The sequence below is a fragment of the Oncorhynchus kisutch genome, linkage group LG19, assembly GCF_002021735.2.
Source record: "Oncorhynchus kisutch isolate 150728-3 linkage group LG19, Okis_V2, whole genome shotgun sequence".
In the NCBI taxonomy this organism is placed as follows: Eukaryota; Metazoa; Chordata; class Actinopteri; order Salmoniformes; family Salmonidae; genus Oncorhynchus; species Oncorhynchus kisutch.
Genome location: NC_034192.2, coordinates 47011911 through 47033690, shown reverse-complemented (window position 1 = coordinate 47033690; position 21780 = coordinate 47011911). Strand labels below are relative to the sequence as shown.

Below are 21780 nucleotides of genomic sequence, written 5' to 3'. Positions count from 1 at the left end.
TTTACAAAGCCATTTTGGGTTTACTACCTTTTTATTTTGACCTTTTTATTGTTCAGAAATGTGGTGGGTACCCTCTTCGCTCGCTGGGCTTTATCCTGCTAACTGTTCCAAATGTCCGAACTGAATTTGGTAAAAGGGCTTTTATGTACTCTGCGCCATCGTCTTGGAACGTCTTACAAAATCATTTTAAACTGGAAGAACTTGTCCCGATTGGTATTTTTAAATCACTGATGAATGATCTTGAGACTGATTTCCTGACCTGTCAATGTTTTTAATAAGCTGTTTTTGATTTTGTTATACTCTTGTGAATTCTATGGTTTTTACGAGATTATTTGTAGTTTCTCATGTTGTTTGTCTGTAATTTTTGTAATGACTTGGTGCTGCCTATCTTGGCCAGGACGCTCTTGAAAAAGAGATTTTAAATCTCAATGAGCCCTTCCTGGTTAAATTAAAATTAAATTAAAATAAATACTTTGTTAAGCATTTGCCCATAGGATCCCATTCAATCCAGAAATACATCTAAATGACCTTACATCCACGTCATAGTACACCAATATTACCTTTAAATACCTTTAAAGATCATGTATTGCTTTAAAAAAAAAAAAAATCACTTTTGACTCTTGAAAATACATGAATGTAGTTACAGTACTATACTGAAATAAGGGGTATTTTAGTCAATTGCATTAAGAGCAGTACTTTTAGTATTATGCAAGTCTGATGTATTGGGTTTCTGAATCTCTAGAGATCAGTACAGTTTTTCAATGGCAAACTATGCAACTCTCTGGGCAGGTGAGATTTTGTCCCAAAGACAACTGTTAATTCATGTTGACTCTAGTATTCCTTCCATTTGTTATGTGCATTAGTGACTCTCAACAAAAAATACACCTAGCCAAGTGATCAGTTCTTCTCCCTACAGTTTCTCTTCCCTTTCTCTTACAAAATTTTGTTCCGACCACTCCCATTAGGCCTACAGAAATATAATGTATCTGATGGGATACACAAACAAAACTGTAGCCAAGCTACGTTCCTTGCCAAATCACAACAGCTTTATCACAAATTCAAAATGGACTGGTTGATTAAAAGTAGGGAAGTATGTGTTCCAACCACAAGCTGCAGTTTTGGAATAATAGATGTGGCTCGTCTATTTTAGGCTTTTTTGTAAACTGCTGTAGTGTGCCATTTAGAAAAGGTTACAGCCACCATAAACCTCGGCAGGTTCCAGACTGAAATATGCAACAAAACCATTGTTTTGATGAAGGCAAATAGTGTATTTATTAGTCTAGTCTATATCAACTGCAGTCATTTCTATAATCAGTACCTTTGTTCTCCAACTGTTGCTGGCAATGATGTGTGGTAAATAATTAGAAATATGCTCCGTATCCCCTCTTACAGCGTTGTTGCGTTAGGTAGGTCTATTTGTAAATAATGTTGGCTTCGTGGTGGTGATCAAGGCCTGTTGGTGGTAGTTTTGTGATAACTCCACTGTGGAGAACATTTTTTTCTTAAAATTGACCATTCAATTTTGTTTTAACATTAACCCACCTTGAAAAATGCATAATATCTTATAAATAAACACAATAATGATCAAATAAATAAGTACAGATCCTAATATAAGTGATCCTAGAGGAAATGTTCAGTCTCCCTATGAAATATTGAATCACATCTGTGAGCCTGAACCAAAGAGCAGGCCGTGTTCGTGTGAGAGCGCCCGTTTTCACCTAGGGTCATTTGAGTGAATGAGCAGCGATGGAGAGGAGGAGGAGTGAAAGAGACTGAAGAGTGAGACAGCAGGAGGGAGAGAAAGAGAAACAGAGGAGCAGGAGGGAGAGAGAGAGAAAGAGAAACAGAGGAGCGGGAGAGAGAGAGCGAGATACAGAGGAAAGATGAGCAGGAGAATGGAGAGTGATGTTTGCTTGGGTGTCACTAGAGGACCAATTAGTCTCGAAGTCTTCTCTATGAATTAGTTTAGAGAACAGAAAGGTGTTTACTTCAACCCCACAAAACTACTTTAGCTGGGATGCAGCTGTGACAGGAACCAACAGATTAAAAAGAGGAGAGCCTCAGAGGGATGGGGAGCGATGGATGGACCGATCGTTTCAACCCAAATAGAGGATGTCAAGAGAGAGATGCAGGTGTCTGATAGAAAGTGGTTTGTGGGTATTTACGGCGCTTTATCGCCCTGCACCTGCCCGTTTAGCAGAGTGAAATGTCACTTGTGATGTTACCAATTGGTTCTAACGCTCTCTACCCCCTTCTCTCTCTCTCCCCCCTTCTCTCTCTCTCTCTCCCCCCTTCTCTCTCCCCCTCCTCTCTCTCCACTCCTCCCCCCCCCCCCCCCCCCCCCCCCCCCTTCTCTCTCCCCCCTCAACCCCCTTTCCTCTCCCTCCAGGCTACCGTATGCGTCTGGGCTCCAGTACAGACAAGAAGGACACAGGGCGGCTCCATGTGGACTTTGCCCAGGCCAGAGACGACTTGTATGAGTGGGAGTGTCGTCAGCGCCTGTATGCTAGAGAGGAGAGACACCGCAGGAGGATGGAGGAGGACCGTTTCAGACCCCCCTCCCCTCCACCCATCGTCCATTACTCAGACCACGAGTGTAGCCTGCTGGGCGACAAGATCAAAGGTGGGGCTACACACACAGTACACACTTCTATAGAGATATAGAAATGTTTACACATTCACACAAAATAGAGATATAGAAACATTTACACACACACAGCACACACACACACAGTACAGAGAGAGACGCAGAGAATAAAAACACACGGACACACACAGAATACAAAACTCACACATTATCAATGTGGTGGAAATTCTACCTTTAACTAATGAGGAGAGGCTAAATCAATAATCAATCAAGGTATTACTTTTATTAAAAACCTATTATAATGAGGCTGGTTGACCCCGCCCACGCAGGTGAGATGGAGTGAGAGCCTCCTGTACAAAGAGTACAGGATCATTTATATAGTCAAGCTACCCCATGCAAGCATCTGCAAAACACGTGACCCTATGTGTGTGTGAGGGGAGACACCTGGGTGAAAAGGTTGCCTCAGTCTGTTGCAACTGAGTGAGAGCAACAGGGGCCAGAATGACAGGAAGTCAATCCAGACATACTTCCTCTAACAGTTCCCCAAAGTTGGGCAAGCAAGCGCTTTTGACTGTCGGGCCAGATGATGTATGGTTGTACTGGTCACGCACGCGCACGTGTATCTTTGGCCCAGAAACAGGCTCCAGACAGAACAATAGCTCTGTTACTGGTGTGCAGGATATAACCTTTAGTCTGTCTCCGATCAAGAGGAACCAGTCAGTTTCTGTCAATCTTGGCTGAGTGGCCAGACATCATGGGGTCATTCTACACACAGTCAGGACAGGCCTCTATTAATGCACGCACACACTTTTCTATCCTATATATGTTTGTCATATAAACTATCTCAAACCCAAAGTCCAGGCTTAAACACAGATGTTTTAGTACACAAGCATTAGTAAGGTTTAACTTCAAAATGCCCTCACATCAAGCTGATCAACCGGTACACAATGTACAGTGTTCCACTGTGGTCCTCCTCTGGGTTTGATTTGGTTGACAAATCCTCCTGACACACGGCAGAGCTTGATGTTGTCTATATGTCTGAATCTGTCTCTGGGTTTAAAGAAGCTGTAGACTCAAAAGCCCCATCTTCTCTGAGGCTTAAAGTGTGATTCTGTACTTTCTCAAAGGCAGATGAACTCATGGATACCATTTTTATGTTTCTGCGTGTATGAAGGAAGTTTGGTAGTTTCACGAGCCAATGCTATGTACAAAAATGGCCCTTTAATATGTTTGTGTGCATGCGTTCGTGCTTGTGTATTTATATGCTTAAAGATAGAGTGTAAAGCATGTCCCCACTGCTGAAGGACATAAATATCCCCTCCCACAACTTGTACAACTTAGACTTCTGAATGTGAGGATTCCAGTGGAAAGAAGCTCAACATCATGTTTTGTGAATTAGGTTAGCAGACAGGTAGCCTCACTGCCATCTTAACCCAAACACCTTGAGACGTTCTCCATTAACTGCTACACAGAGCAGTGGCCAAGTAATGAATGTGGCTAGATATGAAAATGAGCTGCCAGGCAGTAGTTTTAGTAACCACACAGATCTTCAACACATTCCTGTGCTTTTACTGTATGTGGGTTTTGTGAATCTTAGGGACCTCCTCAAAATTGGTTTCTTTGATAAGCCACTTAGCCTCCTCCCTGTATAGATGCATTGAAAGATATGTTTTTCATTATGTCCCAAATGGCACCCAATACCTATATAGTGCACTACTTTAAACTAGAGCCCTGATCAAAAGTAGTGCACTATATAGGGGAAAGGGTGCCTTTTTGGATGCAACTTCCATACAGCAGATAAACTCTCATTTTGTCCAGATGTTATATTTTATTGGGCCCTGGTCATTGTCAGATATTGTGTGTGTATTGATAATGGACCTGTAGTTGGTAGGGAGGACTAGTGACTGTGGAGAGCCTGGAAACCTACATCTTTCTATAGATAGACTAACACCTCAGGGACCTCTGGTTATGACACCTTAGGGGCTTCAGCTTAAATAAATCAAAAGCCCTCTCGATCTTAGTGTGTGAACATGTACACAGAGTGGACAAAACATTAAGAACACCTATTTCCATACAATAGACTGACCAGGTGAATCAAATCAAAGTATATTTGTCACGTGCGCCAAATACAACAGGTGTAGACCTTACAGTGAAATGCTTACTTACAGGTTCTAACCAATAGTGCAAAAAAGGTATTAGGTGAACAATAGATACGTAAAGAAATAAAAACAACAGTAAAAAGACAGTGAAAAACAGTAGCGAGGCTTTATACAGTAACGAGGCTACATACAGACACCGATTAGTCAGGCTGATTGAGGTAGTATGTTCATGTAGATATGGTTAAAGTGACTATGCATAAATGATGAACAGAGAGTAGCAGAAGCGTAAACAGGTGAATCCAGGTGAAAGATTTGATCCCTTATTGATATCACTTGTTAAATCCACTTCAATCAGTGTAGATGAAGGGGAGCAGACAGGTTAAATAATGATTAAGCCTTGAGACAATTGAGACATGGTTGTTTATGTGTGCCATTCAGTGGGTGAATGGGCAAGACAAAATATTGAAGTGCCTTTGAACAGGGTATGGTAGTAGGTGCCAGCCGCACCAGTTTGTGTCAAGAACAGCAACGCTGCTGGGTTTTTCACACTCAAATCAAATCAAATTTATTTATATAGCCCTTCGTACATCAGCTGATATCTCAAAAGTGCTGTACAGAAACCCAGCCTAAAACCCCAAACAGCAAGCAATGCAGGTGTAGAAGCACGGTGGCTAGGAAAACTCCCTAGAAAGGCCAAAACCTAGGAAGAAACCTAGAGAGGAACCAGGCTATGTGGGGTGGCCAGTCCTCTTCTGGCTGTGCCGGGTGGAGATTATAACAGAACATGGCCAAGATGTTCAAATGTTCATAAATGACCAGCATGGTCAAATAATAATAATCACAGGCAGAGCAATTGAAACTGGAGCAGCAGCACGGCCAGGTGGACTGGGGACAGCAAGGAGTCATCATGCCAGGTAGTCCTGAGGCATGGTCCTAGGGCTCAGGTCCTCCGAGAGAGAGGATTAGAGAGAGCATACTTAAATTCACAAAGGACACCGGATAGGACAGGAGAAGTACTCCAGATATAACAAACTGACCCTAGCCCCCCGACACAAACTACTGCAGCATAAATACTGGAGGCTGAGACAGGAGGGGTCAGGAGACACTGTGGCCCCATCCGATGATGGGACAGTGCCAAACAGGAAGGATATAACCTTCCTGTTGCACAGGGCGGGGTTGAGACCCAGCGCCTCAAGCTTCATGATGAGTCTGGAGGGTACTATGGTATTGAATGCTGAGCTGTAGTCAATGAACAGCATTCTTACATAGGTATTCCTCTTGTCCAGATGGGATAGGGCAGTGTGAGGGTGATTGCATCGTCTGTGGACCTATTGGGGCGGTACGCAAATTGAAGTGGGTCTAGGGTGACAGGTAAAGTGGAAGTGATATGATCCTTGACTAGTCTCTCAAAGCACTTCATGATGACAGAAGTGAGTGCTACGGGGCGATAGTCATTTAGTTCAGTTACCTTTGCCTTCTTGGGTACAGGAACAATGGTGGCCATCTTGAAGCATGTGGGAACAGCAGACTGGGATAGGGAGAGATTGAATACGGCCGTAAACGCACCAGCCAGCTGGTCTGCGCATGCTCTGAGGACACGGCTAGGGATGTCTTGCGAGGGTTAACACGTTTAAATGTCTTTTAGAGTCCATGCTCTGTTCTGAGGGCAAAATGGGGTGCAACTCAATACTAGGAAAGTGTTCCTAATGTTTTGTACACTCGGTGTATTTGGGTGATTGTGTGTGTTAGAGAGACCATAGAGAACAAATCCATCTTAGACGTTTCCACTTAATAACAGCACTTGCAATTGACCAGGGCAGGAATTTAATGAACTGACTAGTTGGAAAGGTGGCCACGTAACCGGTGTGGCTGAATTTCAAAGTATGCGGTGTCCATATCGCAACAGAGCTTTCAACCGCAAGGTGGCCTTGCGTTTTCACTGCGTAACATCCGGCGCAGCATAACGGATTGCTTATGGGTAATGTGAACGAGGACATCACCAGTGTCATTAACAATGAAAGTCAATAACACTCGTCTCTTCACATCTCCTTATCAGTCTACAACCCAAAACATGAATAATGCAAAACAACCACTGTTGTTCATACAAAGGCATTTGAAACATGATATTCACATCGCTACCATCCACTGCCCTCTAGTTAACATGCAGAGCAGACCTGGAGAAGAGCCAGAGCCTGTGCTGCCATTTAGAATACATTTTCGGGATTTTATTAAAGATATCACTATTTTCTCTCCTCCCTTTCCTATCCTCCCTCCGTTTATCTCCTCTACTGCTATCAGCTTTGGGCTGAATGAATGAACTTGTTTCTCTAATGAGCTATGATGGAGGGGATGGCTGCCATCTTGTCGGCTCCTAACCAACAATTTTTGTTTTTTCGCATTGTTCGTAACTTGTTTTGTGCATAATGTTGTTGCTACCGTCTCTTATGGCCGAAAAGAGCTTCTGGACATCAGAACTGCGATTACTCAACTCAGATTAGACAGATTAGCTAACATTAAATCGCTGGAAAATAAATGGGGCGAACTGAAAACACCTATATCCTACCAACGGGACATTAAAAACTGTAATATCTTATGTTTCACCAAGTCGTGGCTGAACGATGACATTAAGAACATACAGCTGGTGGTTTTTACACTCTATCGGCATGCAGCCTCTGGTAAGACACGGGGCGGGGGCCTATGCATATATGTAAACAGCTTGTGCACAATACCTAAGGAAGTCTCGGTTTTGCTCACCTGAGGTAGGGTATCTTATGATAAGCTGTAGACCAAACGATCTACCTAGAGTTTTCATCTGTATATTTCATAGCTGTCTACATACCACCACAGACCGACCGATGCTGGCACTAAGACCGCACTCAATGAGCTGTATACTGCCATAAGCAAACAAGGAAAACACTCATCCAGAGGCAGCGCTCCTAGTGGCCGGGGACTTTAATGCAGGGAAACTTAAATCCATTTGACCTACTTTCTATCAGCATGTTAAATGTGCAACCAGAGGGAAATGAACTCTGGACCACCTTTACTCCACACACAGAGATGCGTACAAAGCTCTCCCTCACCCTCCATTTGGCAAATCTGACCGTAATTGTATCCTCCTGATAACTGCTCACAAGCAAAAAGTTAAGCAGGAAGCACCAGTGACTCGGTCTATAAAAAAAGTGTCAGATAAAACAGATGCTAAATTAAAGGACTGTTTTGCTAGCACAGACTGGAATATGTTTCCAGGATTCTTCCGATGGCATTGAGGAGTACCCCACATCAGTCACTGGTTTAATCAATAAGTGCATCGAGGACGTCATCCCCACAGTGACTGTACGTACATACCCTCAACCAGAAACCATTGATTACAAGTAACATTCGCGCTGAGCTAAAGGTTTGAGGTGCCGCTTTCAAGGAGTGGGACTCTAACCCGGAAGCTTATAAGAAATCCCGCTATGCCCTCCGATGAACCATCAAACAGGCAAAGCCTCAATACAGGGCTCGTCGGATGTGGCAGCGCTTGAAACTATTACAGACTACAAAGGGAAGCACAGCCGAGAGCTGCCCATTTGACATGAGCCTACCAGACGAGCTAAATAACTTCTATGCTTGCTTCGAGGCAAGAAACACTGAAACATGCATGTGAGCATCAGCTGTTCCAGATGACTGTGATCACGCTCTCCGCAGCCGATGTAAGACCTTTAAACTGGTCAACATTCACAAGGCCGCAGGGGCAGACGGATTACGTGTACTCCGGACGTGTACTCCGAGCATCCGCTGACAATCTGGCAAGTGTCTTCACTGACATTTTCAACCTCTCCCGGTCTGAGTCTGTAATACCAACATGTTTCAAGCAGATCACCGTAGTCCCTATGTCCAAGAACACTAAGGTAACCTACCTAAATGACTACCGACCCGTAGCACTCACGTCTGTAGCCATGTAATGCTTTGAAAAGTTGGTCATGGTTTACATTAACACCATTATCCCAGAAACCCTACACCCACTCCAATTAGCATACCGCACCAACATATCCACAGATTATGCAATCTCTATTGCACTCGACACTTTCACACCTGGACAAAAGGAACACCTATGTGAGAATGCTATTCATTGACTACAGCTCAGGGTTCAACACCGTTGTGCCCTCAGCTCATCACTAAGCTACGGGTAGGCAACAATATATCCACCACGCTGATCCTCAACACAGGGGCCCCTCAGGTGTGTGCTCACTCCCCTCCTGTACTCCCCTGGGACTAAACACCTCCCTCCGCAAATGGATCCTGGACTTCCTGACAACCTCCCCCAGGTGGTAAGGGTAGGTAACAATACATCCACCACGCTGATCCTCAACACAGGGGCCCCTCGGGTGTGTGCTCAGTCCCCTCCTGTACTCCCTGTTTACTCATAACTGCACAGCCAGGCACGACTCCAACACCATCAATAAGTTTGCTGATGACACAACAGTGGTATGCCTGATCACCGACAAAGCCTATAGGGAGGAGGTCAGAGACCTGACCATGTGGTGCAAGGACAACAACCTCTCCTTCAGCGTGATCAAGACAAAGGAGATGATTGTGGACTGCAGGAAAAGGAGGACAGAGCACGCCCCCATTCTCATCGACGGGGCTGTAATGGAGCAGGTTGAGAGCTTCAAGTTCCTTGGCGTCCACATCACCAACAAGCTAACAAGGTCCAAGACAGTCGTGAAGCGGGCACGACAAAACCTATTCCCCCTCGGGAGACTGAAAAGATTTGGCATGCGTCCTCAAAAGGTTAACAAGACATTTGTGAAGTGGTTGAAAAATGAGTTTTAATGACTCCAACATAAGTGTATGTAAACTTCAGACTTACACTGTATTTACCAGGCGGTGTCATAGGAAGACCCTTAAAATTGTCCAAGATTCCTGCTACTGCTCGGCAAGCGGTACCGGAGCTCCAAGTGTAGGTCCAAGTGGCTTCTACAGCTTCTACCCCGAAGCCATAAGACTTAAGACTATTTGTGTCGCCCCCCCCTCTCCTCTGTGCTGCTGCTACTCCGTTATCTATGCATAGTCACTTTATTAATTCTACCTACATGTACATATTACCTCAATTACCTTGACACCTGTGCCCCGGCACATTTTTATTTATTTTTTATTTTACCTTTATTTAACCAGGTAGGCAAGTTGAGAACAAGTTCTCATTTACAATTGCGACCTGGCCAAGATAAAGCAAAGCAGTTCGACAGATAAAACGACACAGAGTTACACATGGAGTAAAAACAAACATACAGTCAATAATGCAGTATAAACAAGTCTATATACAATGTGAGCAAATGAGGTGAGAAGGGAGGTAAAGGCAAAAAAAGGCCATGATGGCAAAGTAAATACAATATAGCAAGTAAAATACTGGAATGGTAGTTTTGCAATGGAAGAATGTGCAAAGTAGAAATAAAAAAATAATGGGGTGCAAAGGAGCAAAATAAATAAATAAATAAAAATTAAATACAGTTGGGAAAGAGGTAGTTGTTTGGGCTAAATTTTAGGTGGGCTATGTACAGGTGCAGTAATCTGTGAGCTGCTCTGACAGTTGGTGCTTAAAGCTAGTGAGGGAGATAAGTGTTTCCAGTTTCAGAGATTTTTGTAGTTCGTTCCAGTCATTGGCAGCAGAGAACTGGAAGGAGAGGCGGCCAAAGAAAGAATTGGTCTTGGGGGTGACTAGAGAGATATACCTGCTGGAGCGTGTGCTACAGGTGGGAGATGCTATGGTGACCAGCGAGCTGAGATAAGGGGGGACTTTACCTAGCAGGGTCTTGTAGATGACATGGAGCCAGTGGGTTGACTCTGTAACGGTACCCCCTTTATGTAGCCACACGCTATTGTTATTTACTGCTGCTCTTTAATTTGATATTGTTATCTCTTTCTTTTTTGGGGGGGTAATTAAAACTGCGTTGTCATTTAATGTCTACTAAGTAAGCATTTTACTGTTGTGTTCGGCGCATGTGACAAATACAATTTGATTTGAAATGAGTTGTTCGCCAAAATCTGTGACTTTCTGCTTCTGCCATTTCTGTATCGCCTTTCCTCTCAGTTCTCTATCAGACCATGATAAATATGACAGAATAACTTTCATACCATAGAGATCCTATTGAATTAATTGTTATTTAATTCATAAATGTATGTTCTAATTCCTACCTATGTTTCAAACCATAAATGCATTTATTTTCGCCACTAGTTGTAACCTTACCCCAAACAAACCACTGACCTTAACCTTAAGTCTTACCTTAACCCTCTCCTCAGATGAGGCAGCGTTTGCGGCGGCGGTGCACGTGCTGCTGACCTGGGTGGAACGAGGTGAGGTGAACCGTCGTAACGCCAACAACTTCTACTCAATGATCCAGTCGTCCAACAGCCACATCCGCCAGCTGATGAGTCAGAAGGCCGCCCACGAGAAGGAGTTGGAGGTGGCCAAGGACAAGTTCAAGACCGCCCTGTCTGGCATCCTGGCACAATGTGAGTACACACCAGGCTGACACACACACAGGACCCACAACAGGGTAAGGGTCAACATAAAACCACTTGCGGCATTCCCTTTGAAGCAACGTCACATTGTCCCTCTAAACATTCTCAACCCTCAAGTGATTTTCATGTCACAAGTTCACAAGTTCCAGGTCAGTGCTCCATACATGATGGATCAAATACCCAGGGACATGGAACAGAGATGGTATTTTCTGCAAACACACTCACACACATGCATGGCTGCACACAAACAGAGGATAGCACTTCTGAAGACCCACTCTATGGGATGACTCTTTGTAGTGATGGCAGCAATAACATTGAACAGGTTATTTAGGGAGCTGTTAGCTACCTCTCTTAGCCCATCATCATTAGGCCCAGAGTGGCCACTTTTCTCTCTCCATCTCCCATCTTTCTGCTCTTTCTTCCTGTCTCTGTCTCTCATAGTAATTAACACCTGTCTGAGGAGAGCAACTGTCAGCCGATTCACTAATGAGGCTTTTAGGTACAGGTGCTGATCTCACTAGACCCCTGTATAGCTGACCCTGGATCAGTCAGAACTATTAGACTACCTGGGTCAGGTAGAGACATTCACATAGTACCAGGGTCTGCCAGAGACATTCACATAGTACCAGGGTCTGCCAGAGACATTCACATAGTACCAGGGACTGCCAGAGACATTCACATAGTACCAGGGTCTGCCAGAGACATTCACATAGTACCATGGTCTGCCAGAGACATTCACATAGTACCATGGTCTGCCAGAGACATTCACATAGTACCAGGGTCTGCCAGAGACATTCACATAGTACCAGGGTCTGCCAGAGACATTCACATAGTACCAGGGTCTGCCAGAGACATTCACATAGTACCAGGGACTGCCAGAGACATTCACATAGTACCAGGGTCTGCCAGAGACATTCACATAGTACCAGGGTCTGCCAGAGACATTCACATAGTACCAGGGTCTGCCAGAGACATTCACATAGTACCAGGGTCTGCCAGAGACATTCACATAGTACCAGGGTCTGCCAGAGACATTCACATAGTACCAGGGTCTGCCAGAGACATTCACATAGTACCAGGGTCTGCCAGAGACATTCACATAGTACCAGGGTCTGCCAGAGACATTCACATAGTACCAGGGTCTGCCAGAGACATTCACATAATATCATCCACAAAGTCCCAGTGCATATCCCATTCCTATTCCCATGTTGAGTTCCAACTAGGGAACTCCTGTGTCATGTTGCCTCTCTGTTTAGCTTGAGGCCGGAAATACCCAGGGGCATGTTGGTAGTCTACAGACGTAACACTTGTCTGTCAGCTTTTCAGCTTTACCTACTGTTCATTTTTCCAAAGGGAAAAAACATAGTTTTATTAACCTGCTTCAACTTGTGCTGTGGCAGCCTCTCTGTATCTCACAGCTGTGACGTGCCTGACACTAAGAATCAAGATATAACACAGCTGTCATATACTCACATACACCTGTGGGGAATAGAGAGATAAACGTCTGAGGTTGCAGGAAACCTGTGATGGGTGGCGCTACCTTCAAAAGGACAATTTGAAGTCACTCAAGTGATAATTGAATGGCAATGACCTGTCATTGGGCCTTTGTGAAATATTGATAGCACATACAGTAACTTTTTATGTACTAAGTACTCTTTCTATTGTAGGATTCATGAAACTCAGCTTCAATGACACTTGAATATGATTGATGCTAGGGCTGTTGCGGTGACCGTATTATCGCCACACCAGCGGTCACAAGTCGTGAAGGCAGTCAAATGCCCCGTGATTGTTTAGTCACGGTAATTAGGCTTCTCCAAGCTTCTGATGCTGCCGATGGTCCTTAGTAGCCTACTTGCTAACTGCCTGGTACTCAGCACTATATTTTCCCACTAATCACTCTGACATCACGTAATTGAAAAACTAATCAAACACTTCATGAGAGCCCATGAGCTCATGTTGTGCAACATTTCTATAGGCTATGCAATTGAGTGAGAATACAGAGTGATTGCCTATATTAAAAAGAGGATCCCATCAGCTTTCTATAGGCTAGGCCTACTATATTTCTCAACTTTCCTAATATTAAGCACATTGCTTATCTTTACAACAGGACAGTGGTGGAAAAAGTACCCAATTGTCATACTTCAGGAAAAGTGAAGATAGCTTAATAGAAAATGAAAAAAGTTTAAGTCACCCAGTAAATTCTACTTGAGTAATAAAAGTATTTGGTTTAAAATATACTTTATCAAAAGTAAGTGGAATTGTTGAAATATACTTTAGTATCAAAAGTAAAATAATAAATCATATCATCCTTATATTAAGCAAACCAAACGGCACCATTTTCTTGTTTTTTAAATTTACGGATAGCCAGCGGCGCACTCCAACATTCAGACATAATTTACAAAGGAATTGTGTGTTTATTGAGTCCGCCAGATCAGAAGCAATAGGGATGACCAGGGATGTTCTGTTGATACGTGCGTGAATTGGACCACTTTTCTGTCCTGCTAAGAAAACGTAACGAGTACTTTTGGGTGTCAAGGAAAATGTATGGAATAAAAGGTGTAGTAGTTTCTTAAGGAATGTAGTGAAGTAAAAGTAGTCAAATATAGATAGTAAAGTACATATACCCCCCAAAAAAGTGACTTAAGTACTTTAAAGTATTTTTACTTAAGTACTTTACAAATAGCCTAATAGTTTATGAACATTTTAAGATAAACACCCAATCACGTGATGGAGAGCCTTGCGAGTACGCAGCACTTGGGTAGAAGGGCACAACGCAGCACCTATTCCCACCTATTTTTAGGGTGCATTACGGCCACACAAAGGGGGTGCCGCCGTGAAATTTGAGGCATTATTAAGTGCTTGTCAAATTGTGAATGAGAGACTGATGAAGTGTGTACGTCCTGCGCAAAAGAAGAAAGCAGAGCTCATGCCTTTCAAGCGACTCAAATCATCATTAGTCGCATCATGCAGCCTTACAATGTATTAAAAATCTAAACATGTAGCCCAACGTTTGTAGAACTAAAGTTACATTATTAACTCTAAATGAAGATATAGGAGTACCTATTTATTTTGTTCAACGCTCAACACAGAATAGCAGCATGTGGCTCTCCCTCAAATCATTTGGAGAAAATATCCTTTCTATTATATTCAGCTTTGTTCAATTGTCTTCGTATTATAAAATATAAAATAATGCCACAGAATTCTAAGTAAATCTTGTCTGCTAAATGAACTAGTGTAGCACACAGCCATTTGGCATAGCCAGATCAGGATCTAACATAAGGACAACTCATAATATTCTATTCTGTTTTTCTGAAATAGACTTATTGTGAAGGTGTAGGCTATATTACATAGATGTATTAGTCTTTTTAAAAGTACATGTTCCAAAGATATGCAGTTGTGGCTTGTAGGTTATGTGTGGAAACCAGGAGATGCTGAATGTGTTTGTTAATTAACGGCCAATTACTGTGAGACCAACCAGTTATTTTCTTGACAATCACTGGCTGACAATATTTTGTGACCCTAATTGCACCAACGCAATCGCCAGACAGACGGACACAACAAATGCCACAGATAAAACACACAACAAAGAAACACCTATGATTGAACAACTCTTTAACCACTTGATACACTTGCTATTGTATACATCTTGTGTGTTGAACTAGTATTTAGGATCATGTTTTTTGATGATACAGAAGGTAAGTTTGTTTTTGGCCCCATAAGAACAGTATATTGGGCTGTATGTAGAAATAGTCCACTGTGATGGTTGTGTTACCTGGTTAAAGCACCAGTTAGAGGTTAGCTCCCCACAAACTCCTCTGGTTAACTTTAGCCTCTATTGGTCTGTGGACAGCTCATCTGAAGGAACCCACTCAGCCATAGAATCAAAGTAAGTAACACCTCTCTACATGAAAACAACTGGAACTGAAGGAAGAAATGAATTTAGTCATATTGATGATTGAAAAGCCAAAAGGGGAAATGTAGAGCTGACCTGATTCACAACTGCCAATGCTAAGAGCATGTATGAGTTCAGATACCTTTGGTGATACACCACTTACAGTAGTGTGCATACTGAGTACTGTGTTAGTATGGATATTGGGATATACCACATAATCAGTTCCTGTTTATACAGTAATACAAATATTGGAAAGAGCAAAGTGGGTCTCCCCCCCCCCCCCCCCCCCTCTCTCTTCTCTCTCTCTCGCTCGCTCTCTCTCTCCATCGCTCTCGCTCTGTTTACCGTTGTCTTTTAAAGGCCACCATCCTCCATCACAACAATCCACACAAACACTTAGTTGTATTCATGAGTTCGTCTTTCTCTGCAGTTCCACACATGCAAATGTAAACACAGAGGTTGGTGTCCCGGGAGACAGGTTCACACTCTCGTTCTGTCAACTAAAGGTGTCCCGGGAGACAGGTTCACACTGTCGTTCTGTCAACTAAAGGTGTCCTGGGAGACAGGTTCACACTGTCGTTCTGTCAACAAAAGGTGTCCCGGGAGACAGGTTCACACTGTCGTTCTGTCAACAAAAGCCACGTCCATATTTTCACAGGCTTTTTCACAGCCGCACATTACATTATGAGTTGTTGAATAGTTTTATATCGCTGTGTTATGTGTGAGTACTCTGTCTGGACAATCTGTGATTATGTGATGCTGCATTATATCAACAGGTAGGTAAACGGGTCATTCTGACGCACACACACACACACTAATTATTATAAATGAAAAGTTAGCACAGTCTCACAATCTTTTGTCTATTGAATCCTTTCTCCCTGCTCTGGGTTCACACACACAGGTGTTTTGGTAACTAATCTGGGGGTGGTTAAGACGAGGTCTAGCTGTCAATCGCAGGTGTGGTTAGGATGGAGTGATGAACAGAAGTGTGTTCCAGCAGCTCTCCTCCTCCAACCTTGAGCTCTGAATCATAGTTGCTCACCCTCTCACTCTTTCATAATCTCGCTCTTCTCTTCCTCAGAGATTAGACCATCCACCATCTCTCTCATCCCCAAGACTCTAGATTACCTCTTTCAAATCTGATCAGATTTCAGGGTCTTTATTATTGAGTGGTCGTTAAAGATACCTCCTCTCTAAAGATATAATAAAGACATTAAGATCAGCACTCCTATCTAACCCACAGTGAGGAGAGCCAAGTCGGTCCCAAATGACACCCTGCTCCCTATATAGTGCACTACTGTACTTTAGACCAGAGCCCTATGGGCACTATATAGAGAATAGGATCTCATTTGACACGCAGCCCCACTCTCAGATAGAAACAGGCTTTTCCTTCATTAGGTCTGAACTCTACACTCTTTACACAAAGGCAGCCTTTGATTATGGCATTCCAAGCATCTGAGAGTCGATGAAGGTGAGAAATGTTGTGGTCATTAAAAACAGGACATGTTTGAGAGGAAAAGAGGGTTTCAGTTATAAAGAGATCAAAGTATCTACCTCTAAGATGGCCTCTCTCTGTCCCTCTCTGTCATCACTCTTAGAGAATTCCCTTGTTCTACTGTCAGGTTCTCTTGAGAGTCTATGTCCCTGTGGAGGATAGGAGGAGGTGGTGTGTTTGTGTGTGCCTACCCATTGTCTGGGGGGGTGAGAGGGGAGCAGGAGCCTGCTGGTTGCGGTCTAGTCCTCCTGTAGCTTTCAGCACCGTCTTGTGTTTTAGGACAGGTGCTCTGTGGTCACCTTGAGATATGGTGGGTTCCTTCTCCACCCCATCCCACCTCCCCCACTCTAGACACTGACCCAGAACAGACTGTACTATAGAGCAGAATAGAACATTGAAAACACATCAACATGAACATACAGTGAAGTGCCTTCCTACCTGATTCCACTTTCTCACTCCTCTGCTCCTTCCCACCCGCCCCCTCTCTCCCTGCATCCCCCGCCACAGTTGAGCAGATTGTGTCTGTATTCCACGCTGCTTCCAAACAAAAGGCATGGGACCATTTCTCCAAAGCTCAACGCAAGAACCTGGACATGTGGCGCAAGCAAGCAGAGGTTGGTCCTTTACTTTTTCTACAATTATTCACATCTTCTATTCATTTGGTGAAGTGCAGTATAGTCTACATATTATTGTTTCCTTTATGTGAACATTATGTGAGCATCCCCATCTCCAGTATTCCCGGATTCTAACTACTTTTTGTGGAATTCATGGTGTTGTCTTGGCAGGATGATTTGTGTTAAACAGTGTTAAAGTTAACACCAGCTTTAAAACTACACTCAGCATGATCCTAAAACTGACCTTAATATAAATGGGAAAAGGGAACCTTGTTGTATTCCTCTAGTAGTATCAAGGAACTGAGATGGTAGAACATCAACATTAAGTACTAGCCTAAGAGGTCAAGTAAATGCTATAGCTAGGCTGAATGCTAGGCTACACCCAGGCTCTCTACTTAGTTCAGTCCCAGAGTGGGTGCTCCGGTCAGGTCCAGGTCCCGGCCACTCCAGCCCGGTGGGTGCTCAGTCTCACTGCCAGAAACAGGTAACTCACCCTTTAAGTCAACAACAGTACCCTGGACTGGTCTCTGTGCAGATCACTTCATCATACATGTATACTCTCTATCTGTTATTACTGACTGTGCTTTCTTCCAATAGAGAACAAATAACCAACTTTCAGTTTTTGTTTGGTGTAAAATCGAGGTCATGCTCCATGTTGAGATACACAGGTATTAGCTAATGAAACCTGGCAAGATTTGTTCTCTGTATTTTGTTCAGTACTTCCTGTCCAACAACCGCTGCATTAATTACCTCAAACATGTTTTCCTCTTTAATGGAGGGTGCTCAAGTGTGGCGCTGCTGTCATTTTAAGGCCAAATGGGTAAGTTTGATCTGGGTACAAATCTCTGAGGGTGTTAGTGTGTAAAAAAGCAGATTTGGTATGTAATTAACTGCCTAATCTCTGTCTCATAGCAACACTGAAACAGTCACCATGGATCGCAGGCTGGAGATGGTTTATCTTTCCTTTGCAGATCCTGGTGCTGGAGATAGATTACAAACTAGTGGAACACATTCATTATAAACTCTTCATGCAGTTTGCCTGTGAAAGGCATTCTGTAAAGTGAGAAGAATTTGTATTTGTACAGAGTCATATGAATGTGTAACTGATGGTATAAATTGTAATGGGTTGGTAGCTGTGTGTTTGGATGTGTGTACATCGTGATGGACTCACTCTGAGATATAGCAGGTATGTTTGGTATTTCTTGATCTCAGACTAGGGACTCTTCTTCTCTAAAGGTAGGTGTGAGTAGACTAGTGACGTCACTCCTCACTAAGCGAAAATTACAACTAAAGCATAATTTATACCTTACGTACATACGCAATTAGCTACTCAAAATGGCGGTCTTGCGTCAAGTTTGTTATTGCAGGGTTGCACACGTCTGCAAACAGGGCAGGCCAGCTCATTAGGCAGGATTAGGCGGCAGATTGACGAGCTGCATTTTCTGAGCTATCGCTGCGGCGCTCCACCAACGTTCTGTCAAAAAAACCTATCTAACATAAATTGTGTAGCACATATAGCCAGAGTAAAACATGAGCCATTCACAATAATTAAAGCATAATGTCTTGAAAAATTAGGCCATTACATCACTTTTTATCATTACTGCATTTCAGAGCCATGAAAAATGAGGGAATGGATTTAAATGGGTGGTTTAGCCTACGCGCAAATGCGTGGACCAAACCAAATGGATGGAAGGGAATTCGTAAAATCGCCGACACTGTAGACCCGACCCAGTTAGCACAGACCGACGCAGACGTCTTTTTGGCGTCTTGTTTTGGTCCTTTCCCAGACCGGGCGTCTTTTTCGGGGTGTTTTGCAAACGGTGGGCGTACCACATGGATGGGTATTTCTAACATTTTATTTCAGGCGACACTGTATGTTCCACCTCAGTAAGCACGGGCCGATGCCTTTTGGACCGGCCTTGATTTCCACATCCACGGACATTGATTCTATAAATGACGTCTTTTCAACTTTAATTCAGAACCTAAAATTAACCTGATTTCTAACTGTAAAGTTTGGTGGATGTTTTTTCCTTCCAATGCACAAAGACTGCTGCAACGTGTCCCTCTGCTGTCATACAGGATAATAGTAGTACAGGTAATGCAGGGAAGCAACATATTTCCAACATTTCCCCCCAAATTCCTAGGTTTTCCAGAAATCCTGGTTATGAAGGTTTCCCGATTTCCCGCTTATTCCATCCTGATTCCAGAAATCTTCCAACTAGGATTTCTTGAAAACCTTGGAATTTTGCAACCCTACAGCAGTATCTTTCTTGACGCGTCTGTTCTGTAGTCATCAGACAGAATGCACAGAACTGCAGGACTGAAAGACTGCAGGGGTTTCACTATCTGTCTGACACATAATCACAACACCCATCTTCTACCATCCATCCTTTCATTTATCCATTTACCTGTTCTAATCCATCAATCCATCCATTTGGCCATCTAGCCATCAACCCTAAGAACACATCCATCCATCTCAGGCTGCATCCCTCTGGTAAAAAATAGTGCACTATATAGAGAATAGCATGCCATTTGGGTTGCAGTCAGTTTTTCTACGCATTGCACAGACACATTAACTTTTAATAAAATAGATTTCAATTGGTGTGTACACATTTTGCCGACATTATCGCAGGTGCAGTGAAATGCTTATGGTTCTAGCTCCAACAGTGTTGTAATACCAAACAATACACACAAATCCCAAGAAAAAATTATTAAGAAATATCAGAACGAGCAAAGCATATAATGGTGCGTATGGGCAGTATACAGTATGAATAGAAAAGGTGTGTACACAAGCAAGAAATACCATAAACAACTTTCAGCTCCAGTCCACTGTGATTAAGGAAATGGACCTTGATAATAGTCCTGGACTGGCTAGACACCAGGGGGAATAGATGGAATAACCGAGGGCTAACTAGAGAATACAAACTCCATCTCCACTATATACCAGGGGGATGATAGATTGGAAGTAGAACTAAATAATACAACCCCTATATTTTACAACCCAAGTTAATTCCATGAGGGCTTAATTCTTCAACATCCTGTGATAATCTATTCTTCTCTATCAGTTTTACTCCTTTAGGGCATTAGCTGGAGAGAGTAGGGACAACCTGTCATCCGACTGAATTCAGATGCTCTGTCTTTCTCTGTCTCTGTCTGTCTCTGTCTACTTCATTACAGACAAAGGTAAGAACCAGCATACATGCATGAAGGAGTTCAGCTCAATCTTGAACCTTCACTTAGTATCCCCTACCAGTGTAGCTAGACTCTGATGCTACCTTCACTGTTAGTGCTGCTGGCTGGTAGACACACCAAACAGTGAGTCTTGTCAGGTAGCAGTTAGCTGGATAGTTTCGTAGCTGCGACTCACAGAGGCAGGATCAAAGTCTAACAGCTGGCGATTCTTATCTCACTGGGCAGATGGGTGTGCTGGTTTCTGACTACCTGTTTGACATCTTTGATTGGCCAGCAGCTCAACGTGTTATAGACACCAGACAGATGGTTGTTTACTTCAAGCTTTTTGTTGGTGTGAAATAATGATTCCCTCGCCCAGAGTTGTGAATACATTGTTTGTGTGTGTGTTGGCAGAACACAGAGCTGTCTTTCTTTCGAATATACTCGCCTCATTAGCCGAGAACAGCACTGCCGAGCTAGCCGGCCAGACATACTGCTAGCTGACATACACACTACTGTAGCTCCCATCCACACACAGCAGGTCATGCCTCCAACTGAGCTAGAGGCTCCAGGGTGAAGTTTCCACTAGGTACAGATCTACTCTACATGACCAAAAGTATGTGGACACCCCTTCAAATGAGTGGATTTGGCTATTTCAGCCATACACATTGCCTACAGGTGTATAAATTCGAGCACACAGCCATTCAATCTCCATTCATTGACAGTATAATGGCCTTACTGAAGAGCTCAGTGACTTTCAACGTGGCACCATCATAGGACAAGTTAGTTCGTAAAACTTCTGCCCTGCTAGAGCTTCCCCGGTCAACTGTAAGTGCTGTTATTGTGAAATGGAAACATCTAGGAGCAACAACGGCTCAGCCGTGAAGTGGTAGGCCACACAAGCTCACAAAACGGGACCGTTGAGTGATGACGTGTATAGCCCGTAAATATTGTCTGTCCCTGGTTGCAACACTCATTACAGAGTTCCAAACGGCCTCTGGAAGCAATGTCAGCAGCTATAACTGTTTGTCGGGAGCTTCATGAAATTGGTTTCCATTGCAGCCGCACACAAGCCTTAGATCACCATGCGCAATGCAAGTGGTGTAAAAATTGCTGACATTGGACTCTGGAGCAGTGGAAACAAGTTATCTGGAGTGATGAATCACGCTTTACCATCTGGCAGTGCGACGGACAAATGTGGGTTTGCCAGGAGAACGCTACCTGCCCCAATGCATAGTTCTAACAGTAAAGTTTGGTGGAGGAGAAATAATGGTCTGGAACTGTTTTTTTTTCATGGTTCGGGCTAATTCTACAGCATACAATGACATTCTAGATGATTCTGTGCTTCAAACTTTGGCAAAATCGGTGGGGAAGAACTTTATAGCCGTGCACAGAGCCCTGACCTCAACCCCATCGAACAC

The 21780-nt window shown here is 43.4% G+C and overlaps 1 protein-coding gene across 2 annotated transcripts in view; it reads left to right on the top strand.

Moving 5' to 3' along the window:
• enox2 (ecto-NOX disulfide-thiol exchanger 2) overlaps nucleotides 1–21780 on the top strand; it is a 309060-nt gene that overhangs the window by 261395 nt on the left and 25885 nt on the right. For both annotated transcript variants that reach the window (XM_031798030.1, XM_031798031.1), the window contains 3 exons: nucleotides 2390–2623; nucleotides 10966–11178; nucleotides 17082–17188. In XM_031798030.1, the coding sequence (XP_031653890.1) occupies nucleotides 2390–2623; nucleotides 10966–11178; nucleotides 17082–17188 (554 nt within the window). The remainder of the gene's footprint in view (nucleotides 1–2389; nucleotides 2624–10965; nucleotides 11179–17081; nucleotides 17189–21780) is intronic.